At 32.7% G+C, this 19,298-nt stretch overlaps 2 protein-coding genes across 6 annotated transcripts in view; one reads left to right on the plus strand and one right to left on the minus strand.

Moving 5' to 3' along the window:
- The window catches only part of Gpatch2 (G-patch domain containing 2), a 173,552-nt gene extending 156,118 nt beyond the window's left edge, over window positions 1-17,434 (minus strand). For 4 of the 5 annotated variants that reach the window (XR_005731015.2, XM_005334960.5, XM_078022833.1 and 1 more), the window contains exons 1-5: window positions 17,250-17,434; window positions 8,427-9,143; window positions 3,462-3,523; window positions 568-750; window positions 32-111 (exon numbers count right to left, since the gene is read on the minus strand). Coding sequence is in view for 4 of the 5 variants with exons in the window: in XM_005334960.5 (XP_005335017.1) it covers window positions 32-111; window positions 568-750; window positions 3,462-3,523; window positions 8,427-9,143; window positions 17,250-17,305 (1,098 nt within the window). In the remaining variant the exon portion in view is untranslated. Of the gene's footprint in view, window positions 1-31; window positions 112-567; window positions 751-3,461; window positions 3,524-8,426; window positions 9,144-17,056; window positions 17,214-17,249 lie in introns of those variants that run through there. The other variant, XM_040278721.2, reaches the window with a different exon arrangement.
- A 237-nt stretch (window positions 17,435-17,671) lies between these two features.
- The window catches only part of Spata17 (spermatogenesis associated 17), a 199,713-nt gene continuing 198,086 nt past the window's right edge, over window positions 17,672-19,298 (plus strand). Inside the window, exon 1 of the mRNA XM_005334959.3 lies at window positions 17,672-17,779. Within this exon, the coding sequence (XP_005335016.2) occupies window positions 17,712-17,779 (68 nt within the window). The 5' untranslated portion in view covers window positions 17,672-17,711. The remainder of the gene's footprint in view (window positions 17,780-19,298) is intronic.

The raw sequence follows: 19,298 nt of genomic DNA on the forward strand, positions 1-19,298 counted from the left end.
ATGACAATTCAATAAAAAAAGGCATGCCTACCATTGAAGTTGGATTCCCTCCAGATTTTTTAATATTCTTTGAAGGCATTCCATGAAGGCGACTTAGTCTGGCTTGGAAACCTAGAAAATCAAAGTAATCAGTTTAGAAGATACTATGATCAGTGGTACATAGAAGGAGATTCTATCAATAGAGAGGTAAAAGCTGCTGGTGGAGGTGAGCACCATGAATATTACTGGGCGTAAAAAATGCAAAACTTACACCTTAAAAGAACAAAGGCCATGGCTAGCAGGATTCTAACGCAGCTAACACTGTCTAGTGTTTTGACCTTAAGGAGTAACATTCAGAACACTTTTCTTTCAATTCACATTCCCAACAATATTCTCACAATGAGCCTAGCATAAAAGCTAGTAAATCTTTCTAATAATTTTAAAAACTGAGTAGGTTAGTACACTTTCAGCATGTATCTTTACAGCACATGTTTACATTCTCTAATATTTTACCCTAACCTCTTTCAATGAATATCATAAGACTAACCACAAGCTCATTGTATCCACCAATAAGGAAGTGCTACTGACCTCTTCTGCCTTGATGCGACATAAGAGGAAAAGAACCAGTTAAGATACTTTCAAAGACAGGATCTGGTAAATTTTTGTCTAGTTCAGAAGGATCTTCCTTTTCCCACCAAGGTACAATTCCAGTGATACCACATGCTCCGCCTGATTCCTTTTCATAGAACCAGTCACTCTGCTCATCATCACCTGTTAAAATACAAATGATTTTCCCCAAAAATTCAATTTTAGCATCCAAAAATATAATTTGAGTTGTGTGATAATAAAAATACATCAAGTAAATATGAATATAAGTATGTTGTACTTGTCCTAAATTTTTAGTATAAGAATGTGCAAGTACTGCATGGGACACAGTTGCACTAAAAAGTTGTTTTATATCTACAATTCAAATTTAACAATGGATCCTGAATTTTATCTGGCAATCATACATATCATCTAAAACCAAACCTTTTTACTCTACACCACAGCTTCACTTAAGAAACACTCTCAATACTAGGACAACCACTGCCATCAACGAATACACAAAATACTATTTCACAACCAATTCTGAAAATGAGAAAAACTATTAAACTGGCTAATCCTTTGGCAAAAAAGTAGGAAAATGTATTTAAGTAACTACTCATTCCACATTAAGAGAAAGACAACCCTTAATTGCCTACCAGGAATTAAAAGGTATAAAACTATAGAACCTGTTCTTTGAAGCTGATAATGGTATATAATTAGCTTAATTTCATGATTTGTATGTAGTGGAAAAGGGGAAACAATCAGGAACAGATGTGACTAAATGAAATTAATCCAATTAAGTTCATTAAGAAATAGTTTTGAAAAAGTTGATTTTAAATGAAAACTGACAATACCATAGTTTCTGAAGAAACTAGACCTAACATCTATACTCAAAATATTTTTTAAAAAGAACATTACTCAGTAATGTTGACTTCTTTGAATATTTATGAGTGTAATCATAGAATAGTGAATATCAATTTAAAATTCAGTTTGAAATGGGGAGTTGGTAAGAAGCAATATTTGGGTGTTTTTTTTAACTATTAAGAGCCATATGAAGAGATAAACACACAGAATGCATTTTAAAGAAACAAACAGCATTTTGAATATGACCTGAGATTCATTAGTCTTCTGTTCATGAAGTCACTGCTATTTCTGTTTTCTAAAAGGGTCTAAGAGACCCGTAAACTTTTTCCCTTTACAGAAAAAAAATTCCTGATTTTGAAAACCAAAAATTAACAAACGAACAATACCATATTAAGTTTTAATTAAAAATGATTTTATGAGAAATCAGCTGTGTTGCAATTAAAACTAAAGTCATTTGTTTGTTTCAATTGAGGAATTAATAAAATTGATTTTCAAAGCAGCACAATTCACAGCACTTACATACCAATACTTAGTTACTGAGTACTGAGTTAATAAGAGTTACATTACAATGTCATGTCAGTTTTCTTAAGCACAATAAAAAGCAGGGAGTCACTTAAAATTGACTACTGTAAATCTTCATTCCCATCAAGAAAGCATTACTCTAGAAAAATGAAGTCACTTTCTTTTTTATGTGATACACAACTTTATTCTTAAAAGGAAAATAGCTGTTGATTAACAACAAGGGCCAGGAATCAGAAAAACCAATTAGAATTAGTATTTTGTTATACTTCAACTGTTTTAGTGTAGGTTTCCTCATTAAAAAAAAAAAAAAAAACCCACAGGAACTAATAGGGTTTTCAAAGAATGACTTGAGAATTTAAAGTAAATTAAATATAGTAGTTCACAATACATGTTAGCATATCACTACAAGTCACTTGTTTTCCAATGATAATCTTGTCAAAAGTTATTTTTTTAAAAAGTTTTATTCCTAATATCAGAATTTATAATAGAGTTCTGAGTAAAAAAAATCTATAATAAGATTTAGGTATATATTCAAGATAGTTAAGCTCATTTTGTTCCAAGGTTCAAACATATTTCAGGCAAAGTTTCATTTTTAAAAGTCTATGATCTTTAAAATATTTATATATCTACTTTTTTCGGACATCTGATTTATAAAAAGAGTAAGTGTTCCACATACATTATTTATATTGCTAAGAAGATGAACAGATTAAGAAAAAAGTGTGGGCAGGATTACTTTATCCTTTTTTTCATAACATCATTAGATGATTGATCAAGATTCTAAAGAGAGGAAACTGTGATAAGTATTCATAGGTATTAAGCTTTATTTCATGATTTGTATGGAGTTTAAAAAGAGAAACAGTTAAGAACAGACTGGAATAAAATGAAATTAATCCCATTAAAGATTAATCCTATCCCCTTGTTAGGGTATTCATATTTTTCACAGCTTCAAAACACTGCCATGTTAAAGTGTGAAAAGCTTCAGGAAGTTCCAAAGATAGAAAACATCTAAGATGTAATACATTTCTGTTTAACAGTTTATAATATTGAATTCATAGAAGTCATCTAATTACTTACAAACTGAATAGGATGAATAAATGTCACAGCTGAATAAAAATGACAAATGACTTGCAAATCCACCCTTATGAATGCTTAAACAGTTTTAAATACATTTGGAATCAGGTGATGAATGAGAACCAGTGTCTTGCAAACTTGCTCAAAGAGACAAAATTGAACAGACTGAGGTATGTAAAGCTTTCTCAAGGGAGATAATCCTCCCTTAATATTAATAGTGCCACATACCAGCTTTGAGGCATAATCAATTAATTTAGGTCAGGAAGATAGGACACATTCTATATGGTGTAAAAAAACAGCTACAACACTAAACCCCAGTCCACTAAGCAGAATGTGTGATGTATATGGATTGCAGTTTTCATCTTATGAAATAACCAGTAATAAGCACAACTTTAAAATGAAGATGGTTTTCCAAAGAGAAGAAAATCACATTTCAGTACCTTGTCTTCCCTCATCATTGGTAAACAAACCAGCATCAGTGCTGCTGAGACTGCTGGAATCACTGTAATAAGAAAAAAAAAAAAAAAAAAGAAAGAAAAGAAAGAAAAAAAAACAGATCAAAAGAACAATTGATCTCTCAGTCGTAAAATTTTAAAGAGACATGGCAGCTCAGAGATGGAACTTAAGCTTGACAAAGATCTGAAAGAAAATAAGATGATTTTTTTTTAATCAAACTGCAAATATCCTGGTTCCATTAACTACAGAGCATATTATTTTTGGCACATAAAACCACAGGAATCTAATGGGACCCTGACAGTAAGCCAGATGTGACTGCAACGAGGTGCTGACACAATTGATGCATTTTATTATCTGCTTTCATCAAATGCTCACTGCTCCTTTCTTATGCTGTGCAATTCAGCTTGCTCCTGAAACACCACTGCTTGATAAGATGAGAAAAGTCTCAATCAAAAACAGGCTAAGATTTTCTTCAGTACATGAAATACAAGGGCCTAGGATGAAATTACTTTTCATTTCCACATTTGCAAATATTCTAGAAAAGACATTCCTTAAGAATTCACAACAACTCCATTATTTCACATGGAGGAAAAAAGTTTAAGATGGTGACAATCCACTAAATCAAAGTTGAGGTCACTCAGAACAACAAAATGAATATTACCAATATTAAGAAGGGCATGTACAAAAATCACATGGGTTCTCATTACTTCTATAGGAGTTGGAGAATATAAGACACATGCAACACACAAAATAAAACAAATATTTGACCAATAAGAACAAACTGTCATTATTAGTTCTAACAGGATAAAGCTTATATGATAGTCTAGTTAATTTAAAATATTGGCTGCTAAAGAATTTTTTTTTTAAATCCTCATGTACTTTTCTTTGTACTATAGTTCTTAATTTTAACCAATCAGTAAATTGCTCCCAGCTGATTATTTTTTAATTAAAATACTTTTTCCATTAACATCTAGAACAATGTAATCTATTAAAAAAGATACATCTTAACTTGTTATACAATATCTAAACTGAGATGCTTAAGGTTAAAATTATTGATGAGATTTAAATCCATATATTTTCTGAAAAAAATATCAATTTTCAGTTTTACTTACTTTTAAAATGTAAACATTAACAAAAAGTATAGGCATTTGTCAAGAGGCACATTCTTCCAAGGAGCACTGAATTAGAATCTTTTTAACTTTCTTCAAATTAAGTGAATACATGAAGCTCCCTATAGTATAAAATTGGTAATAAAATATTTTCAAGGGCATCAAATCCATATTGACTTATTTAAAAATACATGCTTTCTATGCATAGTGATATTATAGTATTAAACCCACTTGAGAAGCTTCATCTTTCTGCTTAGCAAGTTCAAACTACTGTTGATCATTTTCCTGTTTTTCCTGTTGCCTCTATCAACATAACTCAAATGAAGGTCATTATCCATGCCTCTGGGCACAATTTCTTTTCTAAAAACTTGAGGCAAATTCAAAATTACTCAAATTTTAGAAAAGCATACTCTAAAATCTAGGGTAGCATTCCATAATCAAATCTATTATATTTTTCAATTGAACAAATAAATATGCACATTAAATACAGGTCAAAGTCTGTCACAAACAACTGAGTTTTTCACAGCTTTTCAGAGTACAGATTTATAGATGGTGAATCAATTTACTACTTTTTTTTTTGGTACTATGATCTTCTAATTTGAGTTCAGATTTATGCCATGCTAATTAATTCTACATACAGTTAGGTTGATCTTTGCAAACTATAACTGGATGACTAAAAGTCATGTGACAACCTGTAATAGAAAAAGGACTTTAAATAAAAGCAATGGAAATGCTAATAAAATATGGAGTTTACTTAAAATATGTTATCAATATTGGTTCCATCACTGTTAACAGGGTACCACAATAAGACAAATGATATTAACAACAGAGGAAACTGGGTGTGGATATATGAGAATGTGATATACATGAATTCTATGAACTGTCTTTGCAATTTCTCTATAAATTTAAAACTATTTTTTAAAAGTTTATAATATACACACATGTACACACATAAGAAAAGATTCTTCTATTTAAAACTCTGAAATTACTACCTTATACCTATTGGATTAAATTTAGATTTCAAGGATTTCTATTGGTAGGATTCTCTCTAAATTTTTCCCACCATCAGTTTGGATCTTTTGTTTACATTCTGTCTCCAATTGGTATATATAGTTTTCTCCTCTACCCAACCTGCTCACTCTCTTAAAGACAGAAGGAAATCAAAATTCCCTAAGAACAGCTTTTAGTCCTAAATGATTCTTTTCCTACTCTGAGATAGTTTTTACATTTATGTTTATAACATATATCCTTATTTACATGATATCTAGCTTGTTGCTCCATTTACATTAAGTACATCTTACTCTGTTCAGTAATTCAGAACAAGAACTTAAAGGGAAGAAAGGCTTTTTATTTTCAGATGCTGATGGTAATTGCAACTAATCTTCAAGGACATCTCTTTTTTTGGTTTCATTTTTATTACTAGTATTCATATAAGAATAGACTGCATGACTGTTTGCTGAATAAATGTATGTACACTAATACAAATCCCTTTTCCTGATCTGTTCACTCACCATTTTTCTATGACTTGAAATCTGGGCATTATCTGAGAGCATTACCCTTCCAAACACAGTCTATGGGAGCATTGATTCTACCTTTTAAAATTGTTCTCTAATACTCTCAAATATTCCTCTACTAGTACAGCCATAATTCATTTTCTACTGGACAGACTGGAGGTCAGTCAAAGGTAAACAAAACAGTGCTGCCAAAATTATGTTATCTTGATAAAATGTAAACCTAATTGAGTTTTTCCACTGCTAAAAACTCTTCACTGACTTCTCATTACCTACATGATGAAATCTAAACTATTTACCATAGCACATGGGCCTTCAAGAAATGTTATGGCTGCAGCCATATTTATATTTTAATAATAATGAACTACAAACATTTCTCCAAATGTACCATACTGGTGTCAGAATTCATGCATTTGCATAAGCTGTTCATTATAATCAGGGATGCTATTTCCTTCTCTCCTTTTCACTTTGTACATTTGTGAACAACTCTTAGTTCTTGCTTTTAGTGCAGCTTCTTTAGGAAGTTTTGCCTCACGAGTACCTGCCACACAGCACATTCCATTTCAGCATTTGGCTAATTCAGCCAGGAGGCTGTTGAGGAGAGTCTGAATTATTATTCAGGTACCAGTGAATATTACATAGTAATTTATGAAATGTTTGTTAACTCTGAGACCTACACAGACAAAACACACAGAGTAATGCTGTTCTTATTTACAAGTCAGTTCAAGAAAACATATAGACAGCTTTTTATAATAGGAAAACTTTGGATGTAGTCTCAAAAAACATCTACATGTGTTAGGAAAATATGTTAAATGTTTAACAATCTTCCCATAGAAGAAAACTGTAGCTAATTCTTAAATGGCAAGAGAAAAATCATTTTACAGAAAAGTTTAAAATCAGAGCAAGCACATATTTTTTATTTTGTTCAGGAATGAAAATATTCTGTTTAAAGACTTGAACCCGGGTTGTTAACTTCTAGTTAACCTGATCATACCTAGTGAGTACTCAAATATTTTTTTACAATGAAGGAAAATAAATGATAGGATTTTCATCTCAATTCTGTTCCCAGGCAGATGTCCTACGAAACAGATCAATAAAAGGCAGACATTAAAAAAACAAAAGGAGGGGTTTGCACAATCTAAGTGTGAATAACCCAGAATCAAGAATGTTAGTTATCTCCACCATCACACTCTCCCCCCAGTAACTGAGCAGTAATATAATTACTTTTATGACAGACTGAGTGGTCCTCAGACACAATGGCCCAACAGTAAGGTACAAATGATTCCCATTTCTATATAAAAAATCACAACTTTCTTGAAAGAAAAGATTTCATAAACTTTTCAAAGTCTTCCTGAAACATTTTTCTCACTTTAAGTAAATTTTACTTCTTCAGAATAATAACATAAATAGAAACTATGTCTAATTAAAGAACCATTCCATAAACTCTTGCCAGGTTCTAGTCAGGTCTGTAATCATATTTACAAATACAACAAGAATAAAAATTATTTCCATATCCTATAAAAATGACCTGATGCTACAAATTAAAAATCAAATACTTTTTCCCAGCCCATATGTAAGGAATTTTTTTTTTCTGACTCATACGCATTTGGTTTTAAGGACATACACCTAAAAGGATGAACAGTGTCAACATCTCATTTCTTGCAAGTAGCATCAGTTCTGTGTGAAATCAAAATTATCACTTACCTTTTGATGCTGTAAAAATAGGATTTAACAATTATCATAGTGGTACACCTGCTTCCTAGAATGGATGTATTAGACTAACTGCCAAAGGATTGTTGCTTCTTCCACTTTTCTAATGACAAAATCACATAGACCATAAATTAGGTTTTATAATTATCAATAATCAGAATACCTACCAAGCTAATACTTTAAATATCAAACCATTTATATGTCATAGTGGTATAAACTTTTGATTCTTAAGAATCAGAATGAATCATGTACTTAGCACCAAAGGCTAAAACTCTATAATTAACCAAATAAATAATTATATATCCAATTCTAAGAGTTACAAATGTGCTATTATTCTAAAGTACATTCTTTCCCACTGAAAATCTATTTCCTTTTCTCTTTGTAGCTGAAAATTAAGTCATTATAACACAATCAGAAGACTTCGTGTAAATCAAATAAGCAATTTTGCCTGGTGAAAAGCATCATAAATTATTAGGAAATATAATCATAGTTAAATAGTAATATCACTATCATCATTACAATTTATAATTATTTTAAAATAGAATTAATTAAAATATAAAACACATTCAACCACAAACTGTAGACAAATATTTTTATATTTAGAAAACATAAAAGTCACCTTTCACTCATGAGCTCATCTGAGACTTTTTGCTCTTCATATTCCATTTTGTCCTTATTGGTCTGGCTTATTTCCTCACTTTCTAAAACTACTCCTTCATCTGGGATTTTTGGTCCTTGTCTAATTATTTTCAACTTTCTTTTTTTAACTTTATTCTTGGTAAATTCTTGATACTGGTAAGCTCTATCATTGTCCATGTCCTGGTCTCTACAACCTTCAGGCATCTGTGTCATGGTCCGTTTGTTAGAGATGTCCTGTGGGAGATCCACAGCCATTCGTTTCACCTTTCTCCTCCTGCGGAGAGTTCGGTTTCCCAGGTTGTCTACAGCAAAATCAGACTCATGCCATAGAGGTCTTTTCCCTCGAACATTGTTATTTAAGTTTGATGATGGCCTGCGCTTGGCCACTAACATTTGGTCATCAGAGTCACTATGATCTTTTTTATTATTATTGTGATTTTCTCTATAGTCCTTGCTTGGTTCTTCTAAACTAGAATCAGAGCCTTCACTTAAGCAGTGACCAGTCTCCCACGGGTGGTGAACATTATAAGACCTCCGCTTCCTCCCTCTCCTTTTCCTGGCTTGGCGTTTCAAAGGGCAAGAAATACTTCGAGAATGGTCTCCTGTTTCAGCAAAACCACCTCGTGCTTGCTCTGAGCTCTCTTCCAGGGCTGAGACAAGGTCGTGAACCAGCTCCTCCATGGTTCTACTGAAATGCCTACATTTTTTAGAGAATGAAAAAGGAAAAAAAAAAAAAATAGTCACTCTAAGCCATGCTAATTGAGTCTTCTACAGCAGATGATTCACTCTATATTGGACTAAAATTTGGTCATTACAAAATGTTTGAAGCTATTTTCCTAGTCAATGTACTACCATTTCAAATATTCTGATTCCTTTTAAAGCATCCTCATGCATAAGTTCTTTTATTAAACAGAAATTATTTCAAAATAGAGTAAATATAGTGTCAGCAACAGAACAAACCATATATTTTTACTATGTAACTATGGAAAAGCTCTTTCTGCTTAAATCACTTTTCCTTGACTATCTCTGTCCTTTTTCTTGAACCGATTCTCCTCAGAGCAGAGAAAACTTTCCCAGTCCCCTCCCTGCCCACTAATTTCTAAATGAAGACAGAAGCATTAAATCCTCTACTTACCACATGTTGTACCTAATCACTGCTACAATACAAGAGACAAGCAGAAAGACCGGTATTGTCAAGATTTAAAATATATGGGAAAAAAAAGTTTAACTAAACACTAAGCATATATTTAGGCCACACTAAGCATATAATCCAGTGAAGCAGAAACTATTTACATCAAAACTGGAGCCTCACTGGTCTAAAAGGGCCCATCATTAATTTATTCTGAAGTAGTCTCTGAGGCTTTTTTAGTCAGCAAGGATAATATCAGTCTTCTTTGGGAACTTTAATAAATTATATAGTTCTTTCCAAACTCAATACCCCCAAATTTTAAATTAGTTGGTGTGATACAGAACCTAGGTATCTGATTTTATTTTTAAACATTACAGATAGTTTGGATATGTACACCTTTCATAAAAAGACCATGGGCAATCATGTCTCAAATTGAGGTCTAAAGGCGCATAGGGATAAAAATATTCTCAACTGGCCTCTAGAGGCCTACGTAGTTCCAGCAGTCTATTAGCAAGGGTATGCAAAGGGCCAGATAATAAATATTTTAGGCTGTTTAGGCCATTAGGTCTCTAACAACTACTCAATTTGTCATTATAATGCAAAAATAGCCACAAGCAATACATAAATGTATGAGTATGATTGTGTTCTAGTAAAGTTTTATTTATAAAATCAAATAGTGCCTGGCCCATTTGATGACCCTTGGTCTAAATAGACTTTATAGAGTCTTTGTCATTTATTATTTATAATTTTAGATTTTAGCAAATTCCCTGTAATAACCTATAACTATTCCTTTACATTTAGTGATAACCTAAGGGGGAAAAAATACACATACATCATGATTCACCTGGATTTACCATTTATAATATTATACACACATACAGTTTTAACACTTGAGTGTTTACTATTTGCCAGGCTTATTTCTGAGTGTTTTCTATATTTTACCTCATATTCACATGATAATCCTATAAGGTGGCATATGGAAAAAAAAAACAGATTTCCTTCACAATATGACATTTAAGTGATAGAGACAGGATTAAACTCAATGTCGTTTCAGAGCTCCAATGCTTATTCAACTACAGAAAACAACTACCTAATTCCAGTATCCAGTCTATATATTTTATGATTAATTTAGCACCAAGCAGTATTACTTTCATTTTATATGTCATCTATATGTAAAAGCCATTATGTTATTTTGAATAGGAGAAAGGAGTGGGAGGCTAAATCAAAACAAGATACAAGATAGTATAGCCGGTGAAAACAGAATAAGCAGAATGAGCTAAAAAAAACCAACCCTGTATTGGTTATTTGAGTGTATATTGTCAACAATTATGTAACACAGCATTATCTTTAGTTCATATTTTCCAGATTTATCTCCTTTGGCAATCTGAATGTAAAAAATAAAAACACACATGTCTGGACACATGTTTTTCAAAAACATAGTGGTTCAAATATATATTTTAAATGAGGCAACTGAGACTTTTTTAATAAGGGTTCTATATATAACTGGTCTCAGAATATAGCATTAAATTAATAGAAATATATATCACATAGGAATTGGCATGAAGCCAAAACAGAGGCTACAATTCTGACTGCATTGATAACCTTAATGAATATTTTTACCATTATCTATAAGCTAATAATTGTCTTTCTGTTTTCTCTTAATGCAATGAATGTCTTGTTCTTTTCCTTTAACACCATATTTTTAAAGAAATATGTCTGAAAGACCTATTATCTCCAAATATTATATTGTTCCTTTAAGAAAACTTACTTGATGCCAGTCTAAGATGTATTACAATAAGGATCATTTCTCTAAATGACTATTCACCTGAATCTGGAGTAACTTTCTTTGTGAAGATAGGACGTTCTTATCAATGGATGAATAAATAGCTTAAAATATTGAAACATGAAATTAACTCAATGGATGAATATAACGTCCAAATAAAATTACAGTTTATTTTGAAGTTATAATTTGGTACTATACTTCAGGAGAAAAAAAAATCATTGAAGATGTAGCTCAGTTCAGAGTGCTTGCCTACCAAGCAAAAACCTACGTTCAATCCCTAGCACCACAAAAACAAAACAAAACAAGAAACAGAAAAGTAAGTAGTCTTAACACTGGAAAATTGATCCTTTGAAATCTGACACTCTAATTCTTGTTGAAAAAGTATTACTTGTTGAAAAATTACTACTTATTGAAAAAGTACTTCTATAACTAATAAAATATAACCAATATTACCAAAATGAAAGTAAACATTCTTAATCTCATTAAAATTGTGTCAGCCTTATTCAATTTTGTTTCTCAAAATGAAATAAAATATATTAAAAAAATTTTTAACTAGAAGAATCGAAATTATTCCATATATCATTCAAATACAAATCAACTGAAAATTACTTTTAAGTTTCTTCAAAAATTCTATGAAAACACAGAAAAAAATACATTTATTGTAAGCGCAACTCAAGAGTTCAAAGCACTTTTTTCTTTATGTACCTAGACTCTTCTATAAGTTAATCCCAATCAAAATCCCTATTAATGAGCCAATAATATTAGACACTTAATGTTAAGCTTAAGCTGCTTCACTAACATTTCACAGATAAAATGGGCATCAACTGGTCAATAGAAATAAAAGCAAAATAAGATAATCAAGTGAAAAATAGTTGTTTTATTTATTTGCAGTTGTACTGACACATCAGAAGATTACTGTACTCAAATACTTTGTCCTCATCATATTTAGCTTAGGGGTTTCCTTCAAATGTTTCTGGCTTAAGAAAGAAAAATCAGGAAGCTATTTAGTTTTAACATACTGCTTATACCTCTCCAAAAGATTAGAAGTTGATAGATGGCCCAATAGCTCTAAAATTGCTGTTAAAATATATGTAGGTGGGGACAGCAGGAGAAAAGAACACCCAGAAAACGGAAACTCCCAATAACTGAAATTAACTATTTTATTACTAATTATTGTTTGTGAAGCCCCACTCATTCCTAAGAAAAAAAATACAGTATGTATAGAAAAATTAATAATTATTTTCTTGCCTAGATGCTGATACAAGCAACTATATAATAAAAAGATATGTTTGTGTTTCTGCTAAATAAAAACAACATAAAAACAACAACAAAAAACTTCGAGATATAACTAAAAAGTAACCATTAGAACTATTAAATACCTAGTTAAGGGAAAAAAAATCAAATACTCATCACTTAGTACATGGTAAAAATCTCTGCCTCTCTAAAACATGTATTATTTCTTTTACAAAGTTAAATAATTTTATTAGTGGAGAGCTAAATATAAGTCAAGTGCTAAGCACTTCTTCTACAAAACTGAGTTGTTTTATTTGTGGAGAACTAAATATAAGTTAAGTGCTAAGCACTTCAATTGGGTATCAATAATTTAAGTGAAGAAATAACCATTTTTGTATCTCTATGATATACAAACTCTGTGTGTACAAAAGTAACCCTGTATTCAGTCAACAACTATGCTGATAAATGTATCTGTGAGTACTCACAAATTTAAAACAGTCATAGAATTACATACTTCAATATCATCTTAGGTTTTATTAAGATAAGAGAGGTTGGATAGAAAAGGATTAGTTGGTCCTAAAAGTCCACAGCAAAGAGCCAAATAGTACAGACGAAAATCAACACACAATAGTGTGGATCACGACAATGAGTGACTAAACATACAAACAGTAAATATGAAAGAGGCTATACGAACGGCCAAATTTTATGTCTAACACAGCTTGATCCTTAAGAATTATCTTAAGTTTAAGATTTCTGCTGCTCATTATAATTTCCTTCCTTAATGGTACTATCATTTATCAAAATAAGTCTTTATCTCAAGTTAGTAATTTATTAAGGACTATGTCTTCGATTTTCTCCTTTCATATGTTGGGGACATTATTATTTGAGGAAATCAAGAATAAACCTAACATTAAATGTTAATACTTAAGTTAGTATAGAAGTTCCTTGAACTATCCATGCAAAGTATGAATCACAAGTAACCTTTTTCTCTCTTTTAGAAGGAAGTGCATTGGGGTGGGGGAAAAAACTATCTTTTTCTGAAACATATAAATGATCAGTTTCAAGTTTATGTTAACACTAGGCAATATATATGAAAAGAATTCTCTACAGAAAAAAAAGGCTGAGAAGTAACAATAGAACATGAGTTTTAGAATCCAAACTATGAATTTGGAAATTAAATTCTGTTATATTCATTAGCAACAACACCTTAAACAATTACCTTCTGATTTCTATATTTTCATCATGAAAACCAGCACAATTTCTACCCTGAAGGCACTCTTGAGGATGAGAGGAAGTACTTTATGTTGAAAGAAGTTATTTTACCTTTCAACAAACTCCACCCTCAAATAAGAGAAACAGGTCACTGAAAAAGCAAGTCATTCTGCTTTTAAGGTACAATCTTACCATGAATCCTGAGGCTAACATAGGAAAAGCTAAGTCCCTCAATGTTTCTGAGGTTATGAAACATTACAAATGTTGGGGCACTGTAGGACAACAGGTATACAAAATTGTGGTATAGTCTTAGAAAGTTTGTGGACTCTTTCAGGACTCTATCATGTTAAAAAGAGGCCCTAAATTCCTAACTTAAAAAAAAAATGGAGTATATCTGACCTGATATACAGATATAAATGAAAAAGAAAGGATTAAAGAAAATAATGCTCCCTGGTTAAGAGTCACAAAGTTCACCACCAAACTGAAAAATTCATTTCCCATAATGGGGGCAAAGCTCCATTGACTTATATTCAATCAGAGGTACTGCTAGCAGCTGCTACCAAGGGGAACAAGGTGAACATCTAGAAAGTTTTCTTTTCCTCTTACTCTAGCAACTTATTGTAAACAAAAATCATGATTAATTAAAAAAAAAGTCTAATTCTACTTTTCAAATTAGTGATTTAATATGGCAAGACCATTTATTATTTAAATGAGCATTCTTTTGGGGTTTTTTTTTGTTGTTGTTGTTGTTGTTTGTTTCTTCATTTTTAGCTGGACAGAAACAAGGATGCTAGGAAGCTATAAAAAAATAAATTGCTTGCCCAAAATCATACCAGCTATTGCTTTGATCCTTAACTGAAAGAGAATCCTAAGTAAACCTGAGAGTAAAAAAAACCAAAAAACAAAAAACAAACAAATCAAAGAAACAGCTAACCAAAATGCAAGTTTTACTATGTACTTTTCCAGACCTAAAGAAAATCAAAATACCAAATAGGAACAAAATTACAGAAACAAAGGTCCAGAATCCATACAGTTTATTTTAAAGGCTTAAAATTAGAAAGAAATAAAAAAAGGAAACCCATATAACAAATTTAAATAAAGAGAATATCATAGTTCAATAAAGAAATCATCTACTTTAAGCACTAAATGCCTAAAAATTAAGAAACTAATCTCCACATTGGAGAAAATGTTAAAAAAAAAAGAAAGAAAAGTTAAGAGAAGTTAACTACCTCAGGTACCTCAGTTACTCCTCAGGGACTCCAGGTTGCTTAACAAATCTGAGAGATACTGTATGTTATTCAGATACTCAGGCAGTATACACCTGGGTGGTTAGGTATTTTCTTTAGCTACACATGAATCATACTACAAATGAGACACTTAGGGTAAATTATTTAAACTGTTTTCCCTCCTGTGTCACCTTATCTAAAATGCAAAGAATGATGTACCTACCTCAAAAGAGTTACAAGAGATGATAGTAGCAACCTCAGCAGCACTATGATTTCATTACTGAGATAAAACAAACATGTATGGTATATAACGACTGTTTTAATGAAAGAATCCATTAAGAAATACTGAATGATTAAACAGTTGTGCACATAAACTAGAAAATAAAAGTTCTAGTTTTCTGTAACACATTAATTCTGTCAAATCAGGTAGTTTCATTCAGAAACACTAGGCACTATGTTCTATTCTGGTTCCAATCGAAAGGATGAGTTGCATGCCAACAAGAAAAGTTGGATAGGTTTATCAAAAGAGAACTGAAGGAGGGCTGGGGTTGTGGCTCAGGGGTAGAGCACTTGCCTCTCAAGCATGAGGCACTGGGTTCTATCCTCAACACCACAAAAACAAACCAAAATAAAGTTATTGTGTCCATCTATAACTAAAAATATTTTTAAAAGAGACAGAGAGAGAGAGAATTGAAGGACATTTCTCGATATTATACAGAGGTATCAACCCATGATTTGGACAGGAGTTGCAAAGTACAACAAGGAGTTGAGAGGATCATATTAATTTTTAATTAAACAGTACTTACCCTACAAATCAATATCACCTTAGTAAAAGCAGATCAATCTATATAGCACATTCATCTCCCTCCTTAACAAAAATAAATGGTAAAATATTAAGAAATACACAAGCAGAACAAACTACGGAGTGGTGGAAATGTCCTTTATCTTGTTTTGTATAGCAGTTACACAACTATGTACTACTGCCAAAATAAAATTAAGTATTTTAAAACTATGCTTTTATTTTATGCTAATTACACTAATTTAAAAATAGCTCATTTTGAAAGTGACCCTTACTATTCTCAGGGTAAATTTGAGAATTTTAAAATAGCTCATTCAAATCTATATTCATTATAAAATGAACTATAAAATGATCTGATCCAACTCAAAATACTTTGGGTAAGAATTTTTTTTAACTTTTCAGTTGTAAGAAATTTTGAGATCATAAACTTGCAAGAATCCCTAATGGACTTAGAATTCATCAGAGTCTTTCTATCCTCTGTGGCATTTATGAATGGATATGTATTTTAATGTCACATTTCTTACACTGGTTTGGTAAAAAAATTTTATGTTTGAGGATTGTAAGAAGTCTGCTTGTCTGTTTCGCTGATTTTCTTGTGTATACTTGCAGGAAAAAAATATTTGGAAGAAAAACAGGACTGAATCATAGTTTTCAACAAGAAATTCTAAAGACATCTTGTCTCTCTAGCTCTAAAATGTGCAGGGCAACTTTGGACAAGTCACTTAAGTAAATGTTCTGTGCCTGTGATATTCTGGTATCATAGGCTGTCATAGAATAAAGTGTAATTTGTGAAAGCACTTTGAAAATTTAAAGCAATATTTTATCTGAAAGTGCCACTAGTGAAATAATACTATAGACCTACCAAACCCCAGCCTTAACCCTGGAATTTATTGGTGTTCCCAAACAACACCCATACACATCTCCTTTGAACTAGAACGGTATATTCAAAGTAGTGGAAAATGGGTAGGCTACTCCCCTCATAAAGAGTGGGAGGGGGAGATTAAAGTGATATCTCCTTCACTACTAAACTTCCAGAACTCTATAGATTTCTGGCATTTGGTCTTACAAGAAACTTGTTATGATCTGGCAATGTTAGCAGGGGAATTGGGAATAAAGCATTCCTGTCCATAGGTCTTACCAGTAATCAAGGAGAGATCAATTACGGAAAGCTTGACCAACTCGGTCCCAAATACCCTAAGTGTTAGACAAGCCATCAGCAAGCATTTACCGTGTTCCTGCACAAATCTTTAGCACACATCAAAATGCCTCCCTCAAACTGCGTCCATCACAAGCACGAGTGACAGCAAGGCCTAGAAGTCTTCAGATCATCCATCACAACTCCCTCCCCCTTGGATTCCAGGTCCGGCGGCCTCTGGCCAAGACATTTCCTGATCTCCCATTCCCGGGGCCGCCAGCCTCACCAGCTGTTCCCGGCGGCTGGAGCTCCGATCGGTTGGCGCCCGGCGGCCCCGAACATTAACGACACCCAGGAGCCTGGCCTCGTGGCTCAGGCCCGAGAACAGACTCCAACTACTACAGCCCCGGAGACTTCCAAAGAGCAGTTCAGCATTTTGAGAAGAGCTTCCGGAAGCTGGCTGGAGGCGGAAACCGGATGTTCGGAGCAACCATAATTCTCCTCCCCACTGCTTTCCTTTTCTACAGTCGCCTCTTTTTATTCCTAAACGAGATAGAGACAGTTAAAATAAGCTTTGTTACTACACCGAAAATTAAAAATTCTCTATAAGTATTGCCCTTAAATCCGAAACAGGGTGACATAAAAGAGAAGATAGGGAAAGTGGAACCCCCGGGACTGGCCTGTGGTATCGCCCGGTTGCCCGGGAAACCGACAGTAACGCCAGTTGCAAACCCCTGGCCCAGGGGCCATGGCCACGTTAGCCCGGCTGCAGGCTCGGTCGTCGTTTGTAGGAAATCAGTACTACTTTAGGAACCGGTAAGTCGTGAAGAAAGGAATCCCATAAAGGGCTGGCTGTTTTTAGCCATTAGTTTTTCAGTGGAACTTTACCATTGACAAATTCCCTCATTCAGTACTCAGTTCCCCCTTTCAATGAGTGCAAACAGAACCAGAAGTTTAACGTAATATTAACTATACAAGGAGATTATAAATAGAGGGAGGCCATGAATATTCAGGTTGATATAAGGAAAGTTCCAGCGTAGATAAAATTGTAAAGCACCTCCCCCCATCCCCACCACCACCATTAGACATCATCACAACGCAGTTTGAAGAAATCTGCCTTCTCCCTGTTGAAGGTTTAATGGCCTTGATGCAGTCACCCAGGCTCCCTAGCTCACTGATCTCAATGAGTCCTCATTCTGTCTAGGGATCTGAGCCTCTGTCATGTCCCAAACATCATGGAACTCAATTGTTCTAGGACTCATTTCCTTCTGAAAATCAAAGTATCCGAACCATTCTGGCAAGATAATTAGTGCCAACGAATTAATTAATAGAAGAGGGCAAAGAAAGACACTAGCACTTTTTCCATCTCCTTACAGCCAAACTTCACAATCAGAAACAGGTTTATTTTAACAGTGGCCCAGAAGCATTGACCCAGGAGTTTTTCCAACTTAAGAGATATTACCAAAAAAAAAAAAAAAAGTAAATTGGACTGTGATAGAATGCAGTGACGTGGCAGACCAGTGGAAAATATGTCAATAAGTTAGAAATTTGCTGAGTTGTTCTGATTTTAATTTTTATCTACCACACTATTTCACTGTGTACCTCTTACAACAATTCAATTTTTATGTTTTTGTGAAATAACATATATCTATACTCTTAAAGTAGAAGCAGAGATAATGACTCTTTTTTGCTTACCATTTTTTGCTTACCATTTTTTGAGTTACCATTTTCAATTAATGTAATTGAAAAATTACATTAATGAATCTTTCAATTGCTTTTTGTTTAAGTAAATATTCTCAATAGCTAACTAGAAATAATCTATTTACATTCAGAAATTATCTCTTTATTTAGCATCCATCTAGAATGTATATGGCAGGCCCTGTATTTATTTATGACATAAATATATTCATAAATAAATTCTATCCCTATGATGATCATATCCTAGCATGGAATTGGGACATTTAAAAAAATAATTGTGCTATAGTAAGGCAAATAGAAATGGAAACAACTAACATTGTTTGAGCACTGATTATACATGAGACATTGCACTAATAACTTTCTCATCTATTTCTTTTGATTTTCACAATGATATGAGTGAATGTATTAATCTGAGTATTTAGATCTCTAGAACAGTATTCAAGGAAAGCCTGATTAAGTGCTAGACAAGAGCAAAGGAACTAATTACTCTTCACAGATTTCAGTGTCCACATTTGCCCCTATCTGGATTTTAAAAATGGGCATCTCTTCCTAAACTTTGAGATTGCCTGGAGAAATGACTAATGCTATGCAAAAATCTTGATGAAAATAAACTGGCATTCCTAGCATTTCATTTATA

Source organism: Ictidomys tridecemlineatus, chromosome 10 (assembly GCF_052094955.1).
Source record: "Ictidomys tridecemlineatus isolate mIctTri1 chromosome 10, mIctTri1.hap1, whole genome shotgun sequence".
Lineage (NCBI taxonomy): Eukaryota > Metazoa > Chordata > Mammalia > Rodentia > Sciuridae > Ictidomys > Ictidomys tridecemlineatus.